The 22693-nt window shown below is 41.3% G+C and overlaps 1 protein-coding gene across 6 annotated transcripts in view; it reads right to left on the bottom strand.

The window, feature by feature from the left end:
- The window catches only part of PRUNE2 (prune homolog 2 with BCH domain), a 444626-nt gene extending 422565 nt beyond the window's left edge, over positions 1 to 22061 (bottom strand). For all 6 annotated transcript variants that reach the window (XM_075828260.1, XM_075828248.1, XM_075828238.1 and 3 more), the window contains exon 1: positions 21943 to 22061. In XM_075828260.1, coding sequence (XP_075684375.1) covers positions 21943 to 21978 — 36 coding nt within the window. In that variant the 5' untranslated portion in view covers positions 21979 to 22061. The remainder of the gene's footprint in view (positions 1 to 21942) is intronic.
- Positions 22062 to 22693: the final 632 nt, after the last annotated feature.

Genomic DNA, 22693 nt, shown 5'->3' on the forward strand with positions numbered 1-22693 from the left:
TAGACATAAGCATTTGTTCTTATATTGTCTAGAAAGACCAACTTGTCTTGGAATATGCTGTCTCTGTCTGTAACTAGTAGGGGCGGGAAGGGGAGGGGGGGATGGGTCACAGATCAGAAAAAAGTGAAATCATGTATGCCTATCTGAAGCTTGTTTCACTGGGATTGCTGGTGACATTCCTGGATGGGTATTTTGTTTTTATGGGTTATGTCAATTTTCTGGCGTTGATTGTTCATGTTGTTATTGTAATGTTGGGAGCAAACTGGAGCAGACACCACCGAGCGGCTACCAAGGTAGTGGGGCATTTTTTCGGGACACCCAATTTGTGCAGCTGACCTCTTGGAATGTAAAGGGGCTCAGATCCCCTAATAAGAGAATGATGGTACTCCGCCATTTAAAAAAACTTCACATAGATATCGCTCTCCTTCAGGAGACTCATTTGGAGGAGAGCGACTTCCACCGCATGAAAAAATTGTGGGTGGGCTCAGTATACGGCTCTTCAGCTTGTGGCCGTAAGGCGGGGGTACTTATTTTGATCAATAAAAACCTGGTACATGAGGTAAATCATACTGATTCAGATAAGGACGGACATCTGCTCCACATTGCTCTAAGCACACCTTGCGGGGTCTTAAGCCTCTATAATGTGTATGGACCTAACAGTGATAATGTCTCATTTTTCAACGGTCTGGAAAGGGCACTTTTGTCAGATACCGTCCAGCACAAAATAGTGGGAGGTGATTTTAATTCAGTTCTTGACCACAGGGAGGATAGGCGCTCACACAATCCACACAACCCTGCATCCATTCCTACAAGGGCCCCCAGAAAACATGACCGAGTGCTAGGAGCTTTGCTGGAAAGCACACACTTAATAGATCCTTGGAGAAGAGGTAACCCTGATGCCCGGGACGGGAATTTACGCATTACTCCCACGCTCAACAGTCCTGGTCCAGGATAGACTACTTTTTAATGTCCCCAGCATTACAACCGAGGTTAGGGTCCGCTGAGATAGGGGATCTAGTGATCTCAGATCACGCTCCGGTACGGGTAGCTTTTCAGGAAATCTATCCCAGAGGGTCAGATTTTATATGGCGATTCCCGGCCCATTTAGCGTCTGACGACACTTTCGTGAAACAGTTGCGGGAATGGTGGTTAGAATACACCTCAACGAATTCAGGACACAGGGATGACCCCTCACTTTTCTGGGATACGGCCAAGGCAGTGCTGAGGGGGAGGATACTGGCATACACCGTAAGTAAAAAACGGGAAATAACGCAAAACTTTAATGCCTCTAGTGCTACACTGCGGACAGCTTATACAGCGTACTTGGCACGTTCTACATTAGAGGCTAGACAGGCCTGGATTCAGGCTAAACAATCCTTTGACGAGTGGGCCGCTCAGAAATAAATATTGCATAACCGTGATTTTGAAGCTACTTTACATAGGTATGGTAATAAGGCGGGCAAGCTATTGGCCACTGTGGCTCGAGGAAAACGTCCAATGCAACACATAGCGAAATTGCGGGATCATAATGGGCGAGAAACATGCGATCCTTCTCATATTAACGCTATTCTGGCCAAATTTTATGAGGAGCTATACACCGATGCAACTTCCCCTCCATTGACAGACACACTGTTGGACAAGGTCACCTTGCCAGTCATCTCCACGGAACAGTTACAACTCCTAAACGCCAGGGTTACTAGGGAGGAGGTAGATGGGGCAATTAGGAATTTAAAAAATGGAAAGGCGCCTGGCCCAGATTGTTTGACTGGCACATTTTTTAAAGCAATGCGGAAACAGGTTACTGAGACTTTGGTCTCTTTGTTTAACAATGCTATGGGAGAGGAGGGATTACCACCATCAGCAGACACGTTTTATGTGAAATTATTGCTAAAACCCGGAAAGGACCCCTATTGCCAGGGTCATAAAGGCCCATTTCGCTTATTAATGTAGACGCCAAGCTCCTTTCTAAAATTATCGCTGATAGGTTAGCGAATACAATGCCACACCTCATAGCCCCAGAACAAGTAGGCTTTATTAAAGGTAGGTCGGCGGTCACTAACATTAGGACGGTTCTTGCAGTGTTAGATAGGGTACAGCATAGTTCATTTCCTAAGGAACATTCGGCGTTACTTTTACTAGATGCAGAGAAAGCTTTTGACAATGTCCGATGGAAATGGTTGGATGCTGTCCTGGATAGGATGGAAAATAACTGGGGCTTTCAGGATTTTATTACACCACATTTACAAGGACCCTAAGGCTAGAATTTCCACACCGGGCTTTCTATCTCAACCATTCCGTCTGTGCAAAGGCACTAGGCAGGGATGTCCGCTGTCGCCTCTATTGTTCAATCTGGCTTTGGAGCTTCTGGCGCGCTATTTGGCGTCATCCAATTTGTATACGGGTATAATGGTAGGGAGAATGGAGATCAAGGAAACGTTATTTGCAGACGACATACTTTTATTTCTCTCAAACCCCCTTACGGATGTTCCGCATATTTTGCAGGCATTGAATGACTTTGGGAGCTATTCAGGTTACAAAGTTAACACGATAAAATGTCAGTTATTGGATTTGGGGACACAGGATTCCGCATTTAGGCGGTCCCTAGCCACCCTGGATGTTGAGATTGCCAAAATCAAATATAACTTATCTGGGTATTAAGGTGGGTTGGGCACCTAACTCCCTATATGATTTAAATTATCCTCCTCTCATTCATGATATCCAAGCGGATCTTTTGAGATGGCACAGCTTACCTCTATCATTCATGGGAAGGTGTTGCTTGGTCAAAATGTCGGGGTTTGCGAAACTACTCTATCCACTCAAGACTATCCCTCTTCTGGTTAAACACTCGGATATTAATATACTCAATTCATCCGTTACCAAATTTATTTGGGGGGGGAAAGAAACCGAGAATAGCGCTCATGAAACTCATGATGCTGAAGGCTGAGGGAGGGGTTAATTTTCCCAACATCCGGGGGTATAACCTGGCGTGTTTGAGCAGACACCTGCTAGATTGGAAACATGACACAGGGTTTCATTCTAACACTAGATTGGAGAGGCAGCTAGCAGAACCTTGGGATCTCATGGCTCTGGTGCACACAACATTTGTTTTTCTCCCGAGGACCGTCAAGAAGTCATCTCTGTTACGAGATACCATCATTGCCTGGAAAATATTGCGCAAACATTATCATCTTCCATACCGGAAGATCTAACAAACTATTGTCAAACTGGAGAAAGGGATAGCTACTTTGGGGGATATGTTTCATGCACAGGATAAGAGATGGTTGACCCTGCAGGAGCTCCAGACTAAATACAACTTTGTACGGCATCAGCATTTACAATATTTGCAAATAGTAACTCACTGCAAAACTAAACTTGCGGATATAGCGGATGAGGTCCCTTCTAACTTGTTTGACTCATGGTTCTCGGACAATCACAGACGCTCCATTTCCCAAATATATAGTACTCTCAGACCATTACTACTGAAGATGTCCCCTGAACAGGCCTTTGGGAGATGGGGAAAAACTGCTTATATTGCCAGGTATTGCAAAGCATATTGAAATGGGGTTGGTGGACTTCAGGGCGCATGTTCATAACGAGAATTGGAGGAAAACTTAATTAAAGATTATACATTGAGCAATATATGCATTCACTCTGGCCCCTTCCGTCTCACAACCAGATAGGAAAACATCCTGCCCTAGGTGCAATACCCCAAAGACGGACATGTATCATGGCCTTTGGGCATGCGCACATATTCAGCCATTCTGGAGGGAGATAACATCCTTATTGCAGCAGGTGGGCAGGTTCAATGGGATTGTGGGGCCAATGGAGGTCTTATTTCATGTACGACATGATGGAGAATTGGAAGAGGCGGAAGTGACACATCTTTCCCCCATGGCTCATGTCACACTAATAGTCGCGAAGAGATGCGTACTCCAGAACTGGCTGGTAGTAGATGTACCAACCCAGGGTTGGCCAGGGGTTGCGGAAATTGTTCTATCTAGATTGCATTAGCATACTGCAAAATAAGGACACGCGGGGTAAGAAATTCTTTGAGAAATGAAAGCTTTTTCTCACAAATCATTTCACTAGTTCAGAACGAAGGGACATCATAGGCCCGTTCACAGGATCACCTTGGTACTTGATTGAGGACCTCAAGGGCACTTTAGGGGCACTGAAGGTATCAAGCAAATAATGCTTATATCTCCTTTTATTTTATTTTAATTTTTTTCCGATGTCATTAACTAGTTGCTTGGGCAGGGGAACTGTTCCACGAAGCTCCAGTTTTCGTTTGTTAGGTAGTTAAACGATTTTATGTAATTCTGTTTACAGGGATACCCAACAATTGCGATAACAGGGTATATAGGCCGGCGGAGATGACGGCTGGATAGTTGTCTCCCTCACCTACCATCCATGATTGAGCCTACTTTGTTAGGATGTATTTATTATCACCTGCAATTGGTATTCTTGTCTTTTTTTTTTTTTTTTTTGTATTATTGTATTAATGCACTGTATTATTGTATGATCACATGATCTTGGCTGTATTTTCGAAAAAATCCAATAAAAATATGTTATAAAAAAAAAAAGAAAGGTGTGATCTATTCACACAATGCTCACAGTCTGAGGAAGGCAGGTATTGCCAGCCTGTGGGAGTCAGAAGTTCTGGTAAGAACATATGTTTGTTGTGAGGCGCTTGGCAGAACGCCTTTCACCCTGATAGATAGGGAAGCTATATGTTTAGATAGAGGCTGGACGGCCTAGGGTTTATTTTGAACTGTTTTGTAGAACCGCCTTTCATGTATGAAGACAATAAAGCTGGATGCGGCCAGTTTTAAACCGAATCCACTGTGTTAGAGTGAAAATTCAACCATCTTGACCCTGGAGATGGCGAACCTGTGAGCTAACTTACCCCGAGTTGTCACAATATATACAGCACCAGAACAAAGCTCTGACATATATATATACAGTACCAGAACCAAGCTCAGTACATATATATATATATACAGCACCAGAACTAAGCTCATACAGATATACAGCACCAGAACAAAGCTCAGTACATAAATACAGCACCAGAACAAAGCTCAGTACATATATACAGCACCAGAACAAAGCTCATACATATATACAGCCCAGAACAAAGCTCATACATATATACAGCACCAGAACAAATCTCAGTACATAAATACAGCGCTAGAACCAAGCTCTGACATATATACAGCACCAGAATCAACCTCAGTACATAAATAGAGCACTAGAACCAAGCTCAGTACATATATACAACACCAGATTCAAGCTCAGTACATATATACAACACCAGAACAAAGCTTAGTACATATATACAACACCAGAACCAAGCTCAATACATATATACAATACCTTGAAGCAAGATCAGTACATAAATACATCCCCAGAACCAAGCTCAGTACATATATACAGTACCAGAACCAAGCTCATTACATATATACAACACCAGAACAAAGCTCAGTACTTAAATACAGCATCAGAACCAAGCTCAGTACATATATACAACACCAGAAATACAGCTCAATTTAGTGCAACCCCTGCCATATAGGTTTGTACTGCGTAAAACGACATCTCCCAGCATGGCCCGAACAATGGTAAGGATATGCTGGGAGATGCTGTTTCACAGAAAAAAATCATACCACCCATCATCTCGCTGCAGGTCATACAGTGACTTGACTACAGTACTGATTAGAGGCAGAATAAACATTTACATTAACCCCTTCGCGCCCCACGACGTACTATTTCGTCATGGTAAGTGCATCGTACGTGCTCCATGACGGAATAGTACGTCGCGCGAGGAACAGCCATTTTGGCTGTCTTCCCGACACATACAGGAGCTGTGACAGCTGCTGTCTCGTACAGCATTTGCCGCAGCTCCTTCAGCGGGGACCGTTCGCGGTGTCCCCGTTGATTAACCCCTTAGAAGCCATGTTCAATAGCGATCGCGGCTTCTTAGGGGTTAAACCACCATCGACGGCCCGCTACATAATAGCGGGCGGCGATGGTTGCTATGGCAACCGGAGGCCTAATAATGCCATCTGGCTATGACATCTACGGAAGCCTAGTGGGTCCTGACAAAGTCAGGACCCACTATGCTTGCTGTCAGCAAGTAGCTGTATATGTAGCTTTACATATAGCATTACATGTAGTGCAGTGTATTAGAATAGCGATCAGGGTCTCCTGCCCTCAAGTCCCATAGTGGGACAAAGTAAAAAAACAGTACAAAAAAGGTAGAAAAAAGCTGTGTAAAAAAAAAAAGTTTTAAAAGTAATAAAAGTAAAACTTCCCCTTTTTCCCTTATCAGTCCTTTATTATTAATAAAAATAAATAAACAAATAAACTATACATAATTGGTATCGCCGCGTCCGTAACGGACTGAACTACAAAATTATTTCATTATCTATCCCCCGCGGTAAACGCCATAAAAGAAAATAATGATAAACCATACCAGACTCACAATTTTTTGGTCATTTCACCTCCCAATAAATGGAATAAAAAGAGATCAAAAAGTCGCATGTACCTAAAAATGGTCCTGATCGAAACTACAGTTCGTTACACAAAAAAACAAGTCCTCACACGGATTTCTTGATGGAAAAATAAAAAAGTTATGGCTCTTAGAATAAGGTAACACAAAAAGTAAATGATTTGTTATAAAAAGTATTTTATTGTGCAAACGCCATAAGACATAAAAAAAAACGATAAACATATGGTATCGCCGAAATCGTATCGACCCGCAAAGTAAAGTGAATATGTCATTTATAGCGCATGGTGAACGCTGTAAAAAAATAGAAAAAAAACAATAGTAGAATTGCTGTTTTTTAGTCACCACGCCTCTTAAAAATAGAACAAAAACTGATCAAAAAGTCGCATGCACCCCATGAAAACTACAATGAATTCCTCAAGGGGTCTAGTTTCCAAAATTGGGTCACTTTTAAGGGGTTTCCCCTGTACTGGTACCTCAGAAGCTAAGCAAATGCGACATGGCGCCCAGAAACAAATCCAGCAAAATCGACATGCCAAATAGCACTCCTGCCTTTCTGACCCTGCCATTTGTCCAACCAGTAGTTTATGACCACATATGGGGTATTGCCGTAATCGGGACAAATGTTGGGGTGCTTTTTCTCCTTTATTCCTTGTCAAAATTAAAAATTCATACCTTTTATTGGAAAAATTTGATTCTCAATTGCACAGCCTAATTCCACAAAATGCAGAAAAAAACCTGTTGGATCTAAATGCCCACTAGACCCCTCAATAAGTTCCTTGAGGGGTCTAGTTTGCCAAATAGGGTCATTTTTGGGGGTTTCCACTGTTTTGGCACCACAAGACCTCTTCAAACCGGACATGGTACCTAATAAAAAGGAGGCCTCAAAATCCACTAGGTGCTCCTTTGCTTTGGAGGCCTGTGCTTCAGTCCATTACCACACTAGGGCCAGATGTGGGATATCTCTCAAAACTGAAGAATCTGGGCAATAAGTATCAATGGAATAAAAAGGATTTTCTGACAAAAAAATGAAATTTGTAAATTTCACCTCTACTTTGCTTTCAATTCCTGAGAAACACCTAAAGGGTTAATAAACTTTCTAAATGCTGTTTTGAATACTTTGAGGGGTTTAGTTTCTAATATTGGGTGTTTGATAGGTGTTTCTAATATATAGACCCCTCAAAGCCATTTCAGAACTGAACTGGTACCTAAAAAAAAAGGGGCTTTTGACATTTTATTCAAAATATGAGAAATTGCTGCTTATGTTCTAAGCCTTGTAACGTCGTAGGAAAAAAAAGAATGTTCAAAAAGTGATGCAAACATATAGTAGACATATGGGAAATGTGAACTAGTAACTATTTTGGGTGGTATAACCCTCTGTCTTAGGCCTTATTTACACGAACGTGTTTCACGCCTGTGATACGTGCGTGAAAATCACGCGTGCCGTACGGACCTATGTAAGGTAATGGGGACATTCAGACATTCCGTGTTTTTCATGCAGCATGTGTCCGCTGCGTGAAACTCACGACATGTCCTATACTTGAGCATTTTTTGCGCATCACGCACCCATTGAAGTCAATGGGTGCGTGAAAATCATGCGCAGCACACGGACGCACTTCCGTGTGCTGCGCGTGATTCGCGCAACAGTAGATCAAGAAATGAAGGGAAAAATAAAACCACCTCCTTCATTTCTTTTTCTAAACCTCAAAACCGCGTGTCATAAGGATGGCATATGCAAGAAAATCACGCAGTCACGCACCAAACACTTATGACACACGGTACTGCAACGCGCAAAAAACGCCGCGTTTTTTTGCGCGCGCAAAACGCACACGTTCGTGTGAATTTCACCTTACAAGCAGATGCAATTAAATTCAGAAAAATGCTATTTCACATTTTATTTAAATCTTTCACAAATAAACACTCAATATATCGACCAAATTTTACCACTAACATAAAGCCCAATGTCTCACGAGAAAACAATCTCAGAATCGCTTGGATAGGTTTAAGCATTCCGAAGTTATTACAACATAAAAAAAATTATGTGATCTAACAAAGAAATATTATATCTAATTGTCGGACAACCCATTTGAAGGGGACCTGTTATGTTGAAAATGCAGTCCACTCTGCGGGTGCATGTTATAGAGCAGTAGGGATGGGCGCTGGCTCAGCCTCTGAGTACAGTTACGTGTAAAGGCGCTAACACATTAGCGTCCATTACGTAACTGTACGTGATTGGGCGGGAAGGGGTTAAAACAAGGCAATCAGCTGATGAACGAGCGTTTGTTCGTTCATCGGCTGATCGTTGCCCTGTTTCCACAGGGCAATGATCGGGAATGAGTGTTCTGTGAACGCTCGTTTGCCCAATAGTTGGCCCGTGTAAAAGGGCCTTAACACAGGAAGAAGTGCAAAACTGCCTTAAAATAAATAAAAACAATAGACAAATCACGGGGTCCAGGTGGCATACTACCCCGAACTCTAAGAGGAATAAATACAGTGATAGACAGACCATTATTTCTGATATTTAAGAATTCTATAGTGACAGGGTCTATTCCACAGGTCTCGTGCATAGCCAAGCTATAGGCCTGTAAGTTTAACCTCCATAGTGGGTAAAATGTCTGAAGGTTTTCTAAGAGACGCTATCCTGGAGTATCTCATTGAAAATAAATGTAAAACTCCATATTAGCATTCGTTCATGAAGGATCACTTCTGTCAATCTAATATGATCAGCTTCTAAGAAGAGGTTAAGTTTTAGCCTAGACCAGGGTGAGTCATTGGATGTCATATATCTTGATTTTTCCAAAGCATTTGACTGTGCCGCATAAAAGGTTGGTACATAAAATGAGTATGCTGGGACTGGGGGAAAATGTGTGTAAGTGGGTTAATAACTGGTTCAGTAATAGAGAACAGAGGGTGGTTATTAACGGTATATACTCAGATTGGGTTACTAGTGGGGTACCATATGTGTCACTATTGGGCCCTATTCCCTTTAACAAATTAATTAATGACCTTCAGATGATACTAAACTGTGTAATGTAATTAACACAAACGAGGACAATATTCTATTACAAATGGATTTGGATAAGTTAAAGGCTTGGGCAGAGAAGTGGCAAATGAGGTTTAACAATGATCCTGGGAAGGGAAAACATGTTCCCATTACATACTAATTTGGAAAACATTGCGTAAAAAATGGACTTAAGAATTTTAGTTGACAGTAAATTTAATTGTAGCAGCCAGTGTCAGACAGTTACTGCGAAGGCAAATAAGATCATGGGGTACATGAAAAGGGGCATACATGCATATGATGAGAACATAGTTGTAGTAGTCAGACTGCACATGGAATATTGCGTACAGTTTTGAACACCAGTGCACAAGAAAGACATAGTAAAACTTGAGCAGGTTTAAAGGTGGGCAACTAAAGTGATAAATGGAATGGGTGGACTATGGTACCGAGATAGGTTATCAAAATGAGGGTTATTTTGTTTCGATTATGACTGAGGGGTAACCTAATGACTATGAATAAATATACCAAAGGCCAATACAGAGATTTCATGATCCATTTATACCCAGGACTGTAACTATAACAAGTGGGCATCCAATATGTCTAGAGGAAATAAGGTTTCTACACAGAAAGATAAAAGGGGATTCTTTACTGTAAGAGCAGTGAGACTACGGAACTCTCTGACAGAGGAAGTTGTCATGGTGAACTCACTAAAAGAGTTTAATAGGGGTCTGAAAATAATATTACAAGTTATGGTTACTAGATTTCTAGAGATGGGTTGTTGATCCAGGGATTTATGTATTCTGATTGCTATGTTGGAGTCAGGAAGGAATTTTTTCCTAAAATGAAGAAAATTGCATTTTGACCTCCTCTGGATTAACATTGCAGGAAAATAGGCTGAACTGGATGGACATTTTTTTTCCCCTATGTTACTAATTATGTTACTATGTGAAGCAGTTGCCCTAGCCATTGATGAGACAGGATGTGTGTGTTCAGACTACCTATGACTTCCTTTGCAACTTAGACTAATATGCAGCTAAACATCTATATGGATATACTTCTACTCTAACAGAGCAGTGATAAAAAGCAGCCAAGCAGGCAATAATGAGGAAATAAATAGGAGAAAGTCATCACCCACAGTGCGGAAGTGACTGCTGTATATTTTCTCAGTCCTAATAATATAACTTTAGTATAACTAGAATGTTATGAATGGATATTTTCCTGATTCTAAGTAAATGTCCCTGCACTAGATCCATACATAACACATGCAGTAACATGCCATACAATACAGCTATTCTTCAAGAAGTCATTATGAAAATGTAACCCATCAAAATGTAGTTGCCAATCAGACTAAGGGTATGTGCACACACACTAATTACGTCCGTAATTGACGGACGTATTTCGGCCACAAGTACCGGACCGAACACAGTGCAGGGAGCCGGGCTCCTAGCATCATACTTATGTACGATGCTAGGAGTCCCTGCCTCTCCGTGGAACTGCTGTCACGTACTGAAAACATGATTACAGTACGGGACAGTTGTCCTGCAGCGAGGCAGGGACTCCTAGCATCGTACATAAGTATGATGCTAGGAGCCGGGCTCCCTGCACTGTGTTCGGTCCGATACTTGCGGCCGAAATACGTCCGTCAATTACGGACGTAATTAGTGTGTGTGCACATACCCTTACTTAGATATAAAATAGTCCAGTAAATTATTACTGTTCTAAAACATCTTCAAAGGGTATGTAAACCTTTGGAGGGCAATTTTTTTTAAAAGGTTGGTCAAGTGATTAGTGCAATTTTCTAAATAGTTTTTATTTTTAAAAAAAATCACTTTTTGAGATACAGCTGCTCTGTATTCACTATAGAAAGTAGCTGTATTGTTCCGTATGACCTAAATCCGTCAGTCCCGCGGACCTGACGGGTTCAGTGTCAGCGGGTCCTGTGTGTCTCTGACACGCAGGATCCACCTGTAATCTATCACATCTAAGTTATGAATTTAGATGTGATAGATTACAGATGGATCCTGCGTGTCTCCCGCTGTCACTGAACCCGTCAGTCCAACAGACCTGACGGGGGCAGGATTTAGCTAGATAGAGCTGCTATGTATAGAGAATACAGAGCAGCTGTATCTTATTTAGAAAGTTGCACCAATCACACTGACTGACCTTTTTATTAAAAAAACAAAAACAAATTCAAAGGTTTATATAGCCTTTACAGTCAATTCAACCACAGAAGTATTTATTTTCTATTTTCTTCATTAGAAAAAGTTAATTATAAACATTTTCCTTGGGGTGTATTCCCCTACTTTCCTGACTGGCTCCACATAGATTAATTTGTGTTTCTAAATACATGCTAGCTAAGAAAGTGAGACTAGGCCTGATTCTGTGCAAGAACCCCATAGACAACCCCCACCTCCCCTTCCCCCAGGAAAATCTTGCTCTTCTAATGTCCTGGTGATCCCAGCAATTCTCCTGGGTTCTTTCTGCAAAACTTATGGGCATGACAATCAAGGGGCCTGCATTCTCTTGAGTCTAAAGGATTTCAATTATATAGGGTTGATGTGAGCATGTTCCACCCTTAGTGTCTGTATTAACCCCTTAGTGACCAGCCTATTTTAAACCTTGATGACCAAGCTTGTTTTTGCCTTTTTCCATCGTCTCATTCCAAGAGCTATAACTTTTTTATTTTTGCGTCGACATAGCTATATAAGGTCTTGTTTTGTAGGGCAAGTTGTGTTTTTTAATAGCCCCATTTTGGGGTACATATAATTTATTGACTAACTTTTATTAACTTTTTTGGCGCGTAATAGAAAAAAACCCATCAATTATGACACTCTTTTTTTTGCATTTTTAATTAACGCCGTTTACCGTGGGGTAGAAATAACAAAATAACTTTATTCAGCGAGCCGTTACGATTGCGACAATACCAAATGTATATAGTTTTCTTATGTTTTACTACTTTTACACAATAAAAACTTTTTTTTCAAAATTATGTGTCTCCATATTTGAAGAGCCATAACTTTTTTATTTTTCCGCCGATGCAGTTGTATGAGGGCTTTTTTTTTGTAGTTTCTATCGGTACAATTTTGGAGTACATGCAACTTTTTATCAAATTTTTTTGAAGGCTGGATGAACAGAAAACAGCATTGTTTTTATTTTATTTTTTACGGCGTTCACTGTGCGGGTTAAATAATGTAATAACTTTATAGTTAGGCTCGTTACGGACGCGGCAATAACAAATATGTGTAACTTTTTGTTTCATAATAAAGAATTTTGTAAGGGGAAAAAGTTTGTTTTTCATTTTTTTCCACTTATTTATTTATTAATAACTTTTGTAAACTTTTTTTCTTACTTTTTACTAGTCCCACTAGGAGACTTCACTATGGGATCGTCCGATCGCTTTTATAATACACTGCAATACTTCTGTATTGTAGTGTATTACTGCCTGTCCGTTTGCAACGGACATGCATCTGCTAGGCCATGCCAGCGGCATCCACTACAGGCAGACCTCGTGGCCTTTATTAGGACCCTCAGAATAAAGCCCGTTAGTGGCGGTCGTGAAAAGTCCTATTGGTGGTCACTAACGGATTAAAGGGAAAGGAGGCTTTAGACCCTTTCTACACATGATTCTATTTAACAAGAAGCAAATATAGGATTTAAAGCCCAAAAATTCTTCAATTTATATAAAGAAACAAGTGTTGCCTCTTCTGCAGTACAAATTCAATCCACTTATAGGTTGACAAAAAAATACTTTAAGTGGTCTGAAATGTCACTGAAAATCACTGCTTTCAATGCATTATTCTATCACAAATTTATGGCTGCCTCTATAATTGGTGCTAAAAAGTGTAGCCAATTCTTACATAGGTGGTACACTATATGACTGGTAACCAGCATCCCTGCCAAAAGATAGTGCTCACCCGCAAAGAGGGCTGTAAGCCAAGTAGAGGACCCCTGTCTGAAGCTGACAGTAAAATATTTCATCTTCCACCTCCTGTAAAGATAAAGTTCTCGACTATCTGATTCTGTAACTACTGAGCTATTAATTTGTCATGCTTCTGTCCATTTTATAGACAAAATAAAGAATTTAACATCAGCTGCAGCACTAAAGATTTTCCCAAGGCCACATTTGCAAGGATGACTTTAGTCCCAGTAGTGATACCACTGAAGCAATACAGGCAGGACAAAGTACCATGTCAAGTCATGAGCCCAAATCTAAATTTTGTAACATCTTCCCTCATTTAATGGGGAAAGACCTTTTTGGACCCCCTCAGGCACCAGGGCTCAGATGCAACTGCATCCTCTGCCCTCCTCCTTAGGGCATGCCCAGACGTGGCGGATTTCTTCCGCAACTGTCAGCATCAATGTCGCACAGAATCTGAGTTGCAGATTCTGTTGCGGCTTTGCCTAAAATGGGCATTAAATTGATGCGGACTAGCCGTTGCGTATTCAGGGGAAGAGGGCTTCCCTTCTCTCTATCAGTGCAGGATAGAGAGAAGGGACAGCACTTTCCCTAGTGAAAGTAAAAGAATTTCATACTTACCTTGGTGACGCGTCCCTCTTTCGGCATCCAGCCCGACCTCCCTGGATGACGCGGCAGTCCATGTGACCGCTGCAGCCTGTGATTGGCCTGTGAGTGGCTGCAGCCGTCACATGGACTGAAACGTCATCCCGGGAGGCCGGACTGGAGGAAGAAGCAGGGAGTTATCGGTAAGTATGAACTTCAATTTTTTTTACAGGTTGATGTATATTGTGATCGGTAGCCACTGTCCAGGGTGCAGAAACAGTTACTGCTGATCGTTTAACTCTTTCAGCACCCTGGACAGTGACTATTTACTGACGTCACCTAGCAACGCTCCCGTAATTACGGGTGCACGCACGTAGTCACCCGTAATTATGGGTGCACACACGTAGTCACCCGTAATTACGGGAGCCCTATTGACTTCCTCAGTCTGGCTGTAGACCTAGAAATACATAGGGTCAGCCAGAATGAAGAAATGTCATGTTAAAAAACCAATACGCTCCGCAGCACACATAACATCTACATAACATCTGCGGACTTAATTGCGGAAATTTGAATCTCCATTGAAGTCAATGGAGAAATTCCGCAATGAGTCCGCAACCAGTCCGCCACACGTCCGCAACAACCATTGTATGCTGCGGACACCAAATTCCGCACCGCAGCCTATGCTCCGCAGCGGAATTGTCCGCAACGTGCAAACGAATCCTACTAAAAAGCTGTGGAAGGCAATGGAGAAACGGGTCCGCTGCGGATTTCCAGAGCAATTCCGCCACGTCTGGCCATGCCCTTATAGTTATGTTGCTGGGCAAGACAGAATAGCAAACCCTTAAACCACCCGCATATCAGGGCAAAAAGCTTGAATATATTAATGGATATCTAAGTCATAAAGTACATCCAAAATTGTGTAAGTAGACTCTGGAGTCTATCAGTCTTATCAGTCATGAATCTATTTTATCATAATCCTGTAACAAATATCATAATATAAAAATAGTATTAGATTTGAATTTGTCATTTAACTCTTTAGGTTGCATTGTTTGTGCATAATAATAGCTTACTGAATAAAGGTAATGAAGCAGATCTTTACCTGCAGTTCTATTAATCAGAACAAACCATATGACCTGTGCCCAACAAACTCAGCTCTGCTGCATCAGACAAACTGATCAATATATGGCAAACTCATAGACATATTTTTCTGTTCTGATAATACCAATGATGAAAAACAATGGATCTGTTACCTGTTAGGGGGGATTCACACGAACGTGATTTGGCAGCGTGTAGGCCGCGTGGTTTTCGCGCGGCACGCAATGCCCTATAGAAGTCTATGGGGCAGTACACACAGTCCGTGTATTTTGCGCAGCGTTTGTTCGCTGCGCAAAATACGCGACAGGTTCAATAACTCTGCGTATTTCACGCAACCATGAAAACCAGGCAGGTCGCATGGAAGCACTTCCGTGCGAACAGCCTGAAACAGCACACGAGCTGTCAAAAGGATGAATGGAAACAGAAAAGCACCACATGCTTTTCTGTTTCCAAGCATCCAAACGGAGTGTCTTTGCGAGGAGCGAACCCCGATAACCGAAGCTAACTTCACCGGGTTCGGCCAAACTCGTTTTGGCCGAACCCGGCAAAAAAATTTCCGGTCCGCGACGTCGGGAGACATTCACTGTGCATGGTGCTGAAAGAGTTAAACTGTTTCAGCACCATGGACAGTGACTTGCGATCCCAAAATACATGAACCTGTAAAAAAAACCGAGGTTCTAACTTACCGATTACTCCTGTATCCTTCCTGCATTCCGACCTCCCGGGATGACACTTCAGTTCAAGTGACAGCTCCAGGCAATCACATGCCAAGCACAGGCTGCAGCCAATCGCAGGCTGCAGCGGTCACTTGGAGTGCCGCGTCATCCAGGGAGGTGGGGCCCGATGTCAAGAGAGGCGCGTCACCAAGGACGCGTCACCAAGGCAACGGCCGGGAAGTTCTCGGTAAGTAGGAACTTTATCTTTTTTTTTTTACAGGTTTTTCGCTGTTGTGTTCGGCATTCACTGTCGAGGGTGCTGAAAGATTTAGCTCTTTCAGCACCTTGGACAGTGACGGCCGTCGACTAGCCTCATCTCTATGATGCCGGCTGCGCGAAAATCACGCAGCCGCGCATCAGACACGCATGACACACGCAGCTGTCAAATGGTTTTTGCGCTCGCAAAATGCCGCGTTGTTTGCGCGCGCAAAAACGCAACGTTCGTGTGAATCTGCCCTTACGATCAGTCCACCCCCCCCCCTGCCCCCCATTAAAGTAAATGCTAATCGAATTTATCTTACTTTGTTCTGTTGTGCAAACTGTCACCTACTGATCTAGGTAATGAAAGAAAACAAATGTGACGTATTATTATGGATCTTTGTGTACCTATTTTGGCGTTAAGACCTGCAAGAATTGTGTTGCTTTTTCTTCACTGTATTTTGAGAGACAAAACTCTTTCTTTCCGTCAACAAAGCCGGATTTGTTTTTTGTTTTTTCTGCGGGATGAGTTGTATTTTTAGATGCCACCATTTTGGTGTGCATACAACTTATTAACTTTTATTAACGCTTTGCGTTTCAAATTCATGCCATTTCCCATGTAGAGTGAATAGCTTGTTACATTTATTCTATGGGGTTGGCATGATTACAGTGATACCTAATATGTATTTTATTTTTATGTTGCACTACTTTTGCACAATAAATACACTTTTTTCTTCAAATTTGTTTTATGCATCGCTGCATTTCAAGAGCTATAACTTTTTTATTTTTCTATCGATGTAGTCATATGCAGGCTTGTTTTTTGTGGTATGAGATGTAGTTTTTATTGGTACCAATTTAGGGGGACTTATTAATTAACTTTTGGTATTATATTTTGGGAGAGCGATGTAAAAAAAGGCAATTTCGCCATTGTTTATTTTGAACGTTTTTTTGTAAGTTGTACATCCTGTGGTTTAAATAACATATTAACTCTGCTGTTCAGGTTGTTACAGTGATGGCAATACCATATATGTGTATTTTCATTTATTTTTACACTTTTACTAAATAAAACCACTTTTTATAGAAGAAAATTGTTTTATTTTCTGTTTTTCACAGTCTACTTTTTTTTTCTAATAATTTCACTTTCCTAAATGATTTTTTAGGTTGCACTAGGGGACTTCACAAAGTGATCTTCTGATCACTTATCATATTTTTCGTACTATAAGACGCAGTTTTTTGCAAGAAAAAAAATCTTGCTAAATAGTCCCTGCGTCTTATAGTCGGCAGTCAAGGGACCCAGCAGCGCCCCCTGACCGCTTCTTACTTAACCCCTTCCCGACCCATGATGTGCCAGCACATCATGGGGCGGGGAGGGGATGATGTTTGGAGCAGCTGACACGCTGCTCTAACGGCCAGGAACAGCGATGGCGCTGTTCCTGGCCGTTTAACTAGTTAAATGCCGCGGTCAATAGCGACCGCGACATTTATAGGGTTTTCCCATGAAGGACATTTGACATATCCACAGTATATATTGCAAAAATATATATCCACAGCACTCACTTGATCAGACTGTATCCATTCAATTTCAGCAGGATGCAAATTCCTAGCCCAGGGATCCCTTCCGGACACTCGATTGGTATAAAAAAAACTTGAGGGCAGCATCCGTATGGCAAAATAGTAAAAGGTGATTATTAACACATCCCAATAATGAAGTGCTATGTTTAGACTCCACAGGACAAAGACTCCTGCGGAGTCGAAACGTAGCACTTCATTATTGGGATGTGTTAATAAATACATAGTTACATAGTTACATAGTTACATAGTTAGTACGGCTGAAAAAAGACACATGTCCATCAAGTTCAACCAAGGGAAGGGAAAAGGGAAGGAAAAATTTCTACACATAGGAGCTAATATTTTTTTGTTCTAGGAAATTATCTAACCCTTTTTTAAAGCCATCTACTGTCCCTGCTGTGACCAGCTCCTGCGGTAGGCTATTCCATAGATTCACAGTTCTCACTGTAAAGAAGCCTTGTCGCCTCTGCAGCTTGAACCTTTTTTTCTCCAGACGGAGGGAGTGCCCCCTTGTTTTTTGAGGGGGTTTTACAAGGAACAGGATTTCACCATATTTTTTGTATGTGCCATTAATATATTTATATAAGTTAATCATGTCCCCCCTTAGTCGTCTTTTTTCAAGGCTAAATAGGTTTAATTCTTTCAATCTTTCCTCATAACTTAAATTCTCCATGCCCCTTATTAGCTTCGTTGCTCTTCTTTGTATTTTTTCCAACTCCAGGGCATCCTTTCTATGAACTGGAGCCCAGAACTGAACTGCATATTCTAGATGAGGCCTCACTAATGCTTTGTAAAGTGGCATTATTACATCCCTGTCCCGCGAGTCCATGCCTCTTTTAATACACGACAATATCCTGCTGGCCTTTGAAGCAGCTGATTGACACTGCATGCTGTTATTGAGTTTATGATTTACAAGTACACCCAGATCCTTCTCAACAAGTGAATCCGCCAGTGTAGCGCCCCCTAGGACATATGATGCATGCAGGTTGTTGGTACCAAGATGCATAACTTTACATTTATCTACATTAAACTTCATTTGCCAAGTGGACGCCCAAACACTTAGTTTGTTTAAATCTGCCTGTAATTCATGAACATCTTCCATAGTCTGAACTATATTACATAGCTTGGTGTCATCTGCAAAAATAGAAATAGTGCTATTAATCCCTTCCTCTATATCATTAATAAATAAGTTGAATAATAGTGGTCCCAGCACTGAACCCTGGGGTACACCACTTATAACCGGGGACCATTCAGAGAAGGAATCATTGACCACAACCCTCTGGATACGGTCCTTGAGCCAATTCTCAATCCAATTACAAACTATATTTTCTAAACCTATAGTCCTTAATTTACCCATTAGGCGTCTATGGGGGACAGTGTCAAATGCCTTTGCAAAGTCCAAAAACACTAAATCCACAGCGGCCCCTCTGTCTAGACTTCTGCTCACCTCTTCATAAAAACAGATTAGGTTAGTTTGACAACTTCTGTCCTTAGTAAAACCGTGCTGGCTGTCACTTATAATGCTATTTATTGTCACATAATCCTGTATATAGTCCCTCAATAGCCCCTCAAACATTTTCCCCACGAATACCTTTTACTATTTTGCCATACGGATGCTGTCCTCAAGTTTTTTTATATCCACAGGATATGTCATAAATGTCAGATAGATGCGGGTCCCACCTCTTGGACCCGCACCTATCTATAGAATGGGGCCCCCTAAGCCTCTTTCTATCTTACCCGGCTCCGCTGTCTCCCGGCCACTTCCTGGTTAGATTGTCGGTAGTTACAGAAACAGACGAGTTTTTGCTGAGCTACGCTGTTTCAAAAACTCCCATGGAAGTGAATGGGAGTTACGGAAATAGCGTAGCACCGCAAGCTATGCTGTTTCCGGAACTCGGTAGTTCCAAAAACAGCGTACATGGTCGAGTTACGGAAACAGCGTAACTCGATGAGCTACTCTGTTTCCGTAACACCCATAGAACTGAATAGTAGTTATGGAAACAGCATAGCTCGCATGCTACGCTGCTTCTGTAACTGCCATTCACTACTATGGTAGTTACGGAAACAGCGTCGCTCAGCGGGTTATTCTGTTTCTGTAACTCATCCGTGTATTGTACCATCGATCTAATGATTGCTGGTTCAAGTCCTCTAGGGGAACTAATAATATGTGTAAAAAAAAAACAAAAGGAAGATACATTTTCAGGAGTGTAAAAAAATATTAAAAGTTTAAAAAAAACTTTTTCTCCAAGCACAATGTAAAAAATAAAGAAAAAGGAATGAAATAAAAAGTGATAAAAAAAATCGTATGTACCAAAAAATGCCTCTCAGAATGTGGTGAAACAGAACAAATTTTTTTTTTTAACCAATAGTTTTTGCCTTGTAAAAGTAGTAAAAAATATTAACATTTTTGGTTGTCTAAAGCCTGGGTGCATCTTATAGTCAGGTGCGTCTTAAAGTCCGAAAAATACGGTATATAATGCTTTGATATACTTAGTATACCAAAGCATTACTGCCAGTCAGTGTGAGGGAAAATCGGAAGCAGAACACCTCCAAACATCTGCCTATTGATTTCAATGGAAAAAACGGCGTTCTGTTCCGACGGGGCGTTTTTTACAAACGCCCGCATAAAAAACGCCCACGAAAAAGAAGTGCATGTCACTTCTTGAGACGTTTTTTGGAGCCATTTTTCATAGACTCTATAAAAAAAACAGCTCCAAAAACGGCCGTTAAAAACGCAGTGAAAAATGCGACTTTGAATAAAAAACGTCTGAAAATGAGGAGCTGTTTTCCCTTGAAAACCGCTCCGTATTTTCAGACGTTGTTTATTTTGTGTGTGCACATACCCTAAAACTAACAGGCAGTTCATTCGGTCGTGCCTTTGACACACCATAATAGGCATACAGCCTTTGTTAGGCCCTCGGCTGCCATGGCAACCCATCGTCACCTCACGATCGCATCAGCAGGCCACCAATGTGTGACATAGGGAGCCCCCTTCCTCTGTCAAACCACTTAAATGCTATTGACAACTTTCTAAATAATGAAGTGCATTAAAGCATAAACTTTATTTAATTTGCGTTAAAAACTTAGCAGTATATTCCTCAACTTTAATACTGATAGTTCAGAAAAGAGAGGCATTGATTTAAATCTGCCGGACTGTGTGTTCCAGACAGTTTCTATCTATTGTCTAAATTAATGGAATAGGGAGGCAGTGAATGTTTATCAGGTTTAATGTTAAGGATTATATTGCTAGGTTTTAAAAATCAAATTAAAAAAAAGTTTAGGCTTTAATGCACTGTATTATTTAGAAAGTTCACCAGAAATTCAGTGATACAATATAAAAGGGCGAGCTAAAGTAGGATACTACTATCTATAGTATATTAATATAATTATTACCATCTTATATGAAATTGACCTGACATTAAAGAACCTGACCTACAGGTCAAACTGTGGTGATAGCCACATGTAAGTAGGATCAGTTTATAGTTATCCCATTATGGGAATAATTTATATCATATTGAAAATTCCCACCATGTAAGCATTCAGATTGGAAGGATTGTAGCATGTAAACCCAGCCTACTTTTTCTGTTTATGAAATGTGATCCTTTTGGATGGGCACTTATCTTCATCGAACACTCATGCTAAGCAATTATCCTTGGGAGAAAACTATCAATATGTGCAATTACTGTACCAAAAGCATGTCCGGAAAAATGGGGGAAGTGAACCAACACACTATTTCATCGCTTGCTTATTTTGCATGTTTCAATTTAAAATGAGATCTTAAAAGATTCTTATTATTATTGTTGTAAACAGCCACTTACATCACACCCTGGGCTAAAAATATTGGAGATAGTAACTATATAAAATATTGCAGAAGGAAGGATGAACTGTACAAGAACAGAAAAGCAAGGGCCAAATAAATGAAGAATTAAGGTTGCATAGTGATAAGCACAACGTATCAATCTAGTTCTGTTAAGTTTATCAACTTACTATATTTCAATAACAGTACAATAAGAGATACACTCCAGACAGAATAGTCTATAAAGAATGACCTGCATGTGAAGAATAATATAGTGCTACTAAGTACCCAGGACAAGAATAAATGTATGCTTTATCAATGTCATGTAGATGGAGGGACTATTACAATGGATTATACATCTGCTGTAGTAACACTGATCAGGAACTCCTGCTCAACTACAGCTAATGCCCCGGACTCGACTCATCTGGGTGGGGCTGATGTGCGCAACAAACTCTACAACAAGAACTCCCCTTATACCCAACAGCCTAATAGCAGGGGCCCCAGCGGGTTCCCTTTCATAGCACTGCCCACTATGCCCGATCTGAAGCAGTGCAGTGGACTCACCAGCCTGGATTTGGTGCGTTGCAGGAATTCCTCCATAGTTAGCGCTATGATAATCCCTGTGGATGCCCGTCTGGTGGTTGCTGGAGGTGCCCACACCTGATGCTGCTGCTCTCCCAGCTGTGGCAGCTCCCCGCTGAGCGCCCGATAAGATGTCAGTGACAGCAGAGCAGCAGGAGCTCCACTATCGCTCTCTCTGGGAGAAAGCCGCTGTCGGGAGCGCGCATGGAACTTCTCCAAGGTGCTGAAATGTGACACCGCGCAGTGCAGGCATACAACGGTAACCCGTTCACTGCCAGCAAATGACTTCAAATGGGGCAGTAATGCAGGAAGGATTTACCGCCTGGACCTTATAGTGCAACACTAAACAGTCTGCTATAGTATAGAAGCAGAGAGAATAATAAAACACACAGCAACACTTGTCAAGACCACTTAATGGTGTGAATAACTGTATACGATAGATAGATAGATAGATAGATAGATAGATAGATAGATAGATAGATAGATAGATAGATAGATAGATAGATAGATAGATAGATAGATAGATAGATAGATAGATATGAGATAGATAGATAGATAGATAGATAGATAGATAGATAGATAGATAGATAGATAGATAGATAGATAGTATCCCAGAATGGTGTAGGAGGCTGTATCAGAGAAGGTGTAGGAGGCTGCCTGTGGTGCCGCTTATCTCCGGTATGTTCGCCAACCAGTCGAGTCCTGTCCAGAAAGCAGACATAGGTAGACCATC

The sequence above is a fragment of the Rhinoderma darwinii genome, chromosome 1, assembly GCF_050947455.1.
Source record: "Rhinoderma darwinii isolate aRhiDar2 chromosome 1, aRhiDar2.hap1, whole genome shotgun sequence".
Taxonomy (NCBI): Eukaryota; Metazoa; Chordata; class Amphibia; order Anura; family Rhinodermatidae; genus Rhinoderma; species Rhinoderma darwinii.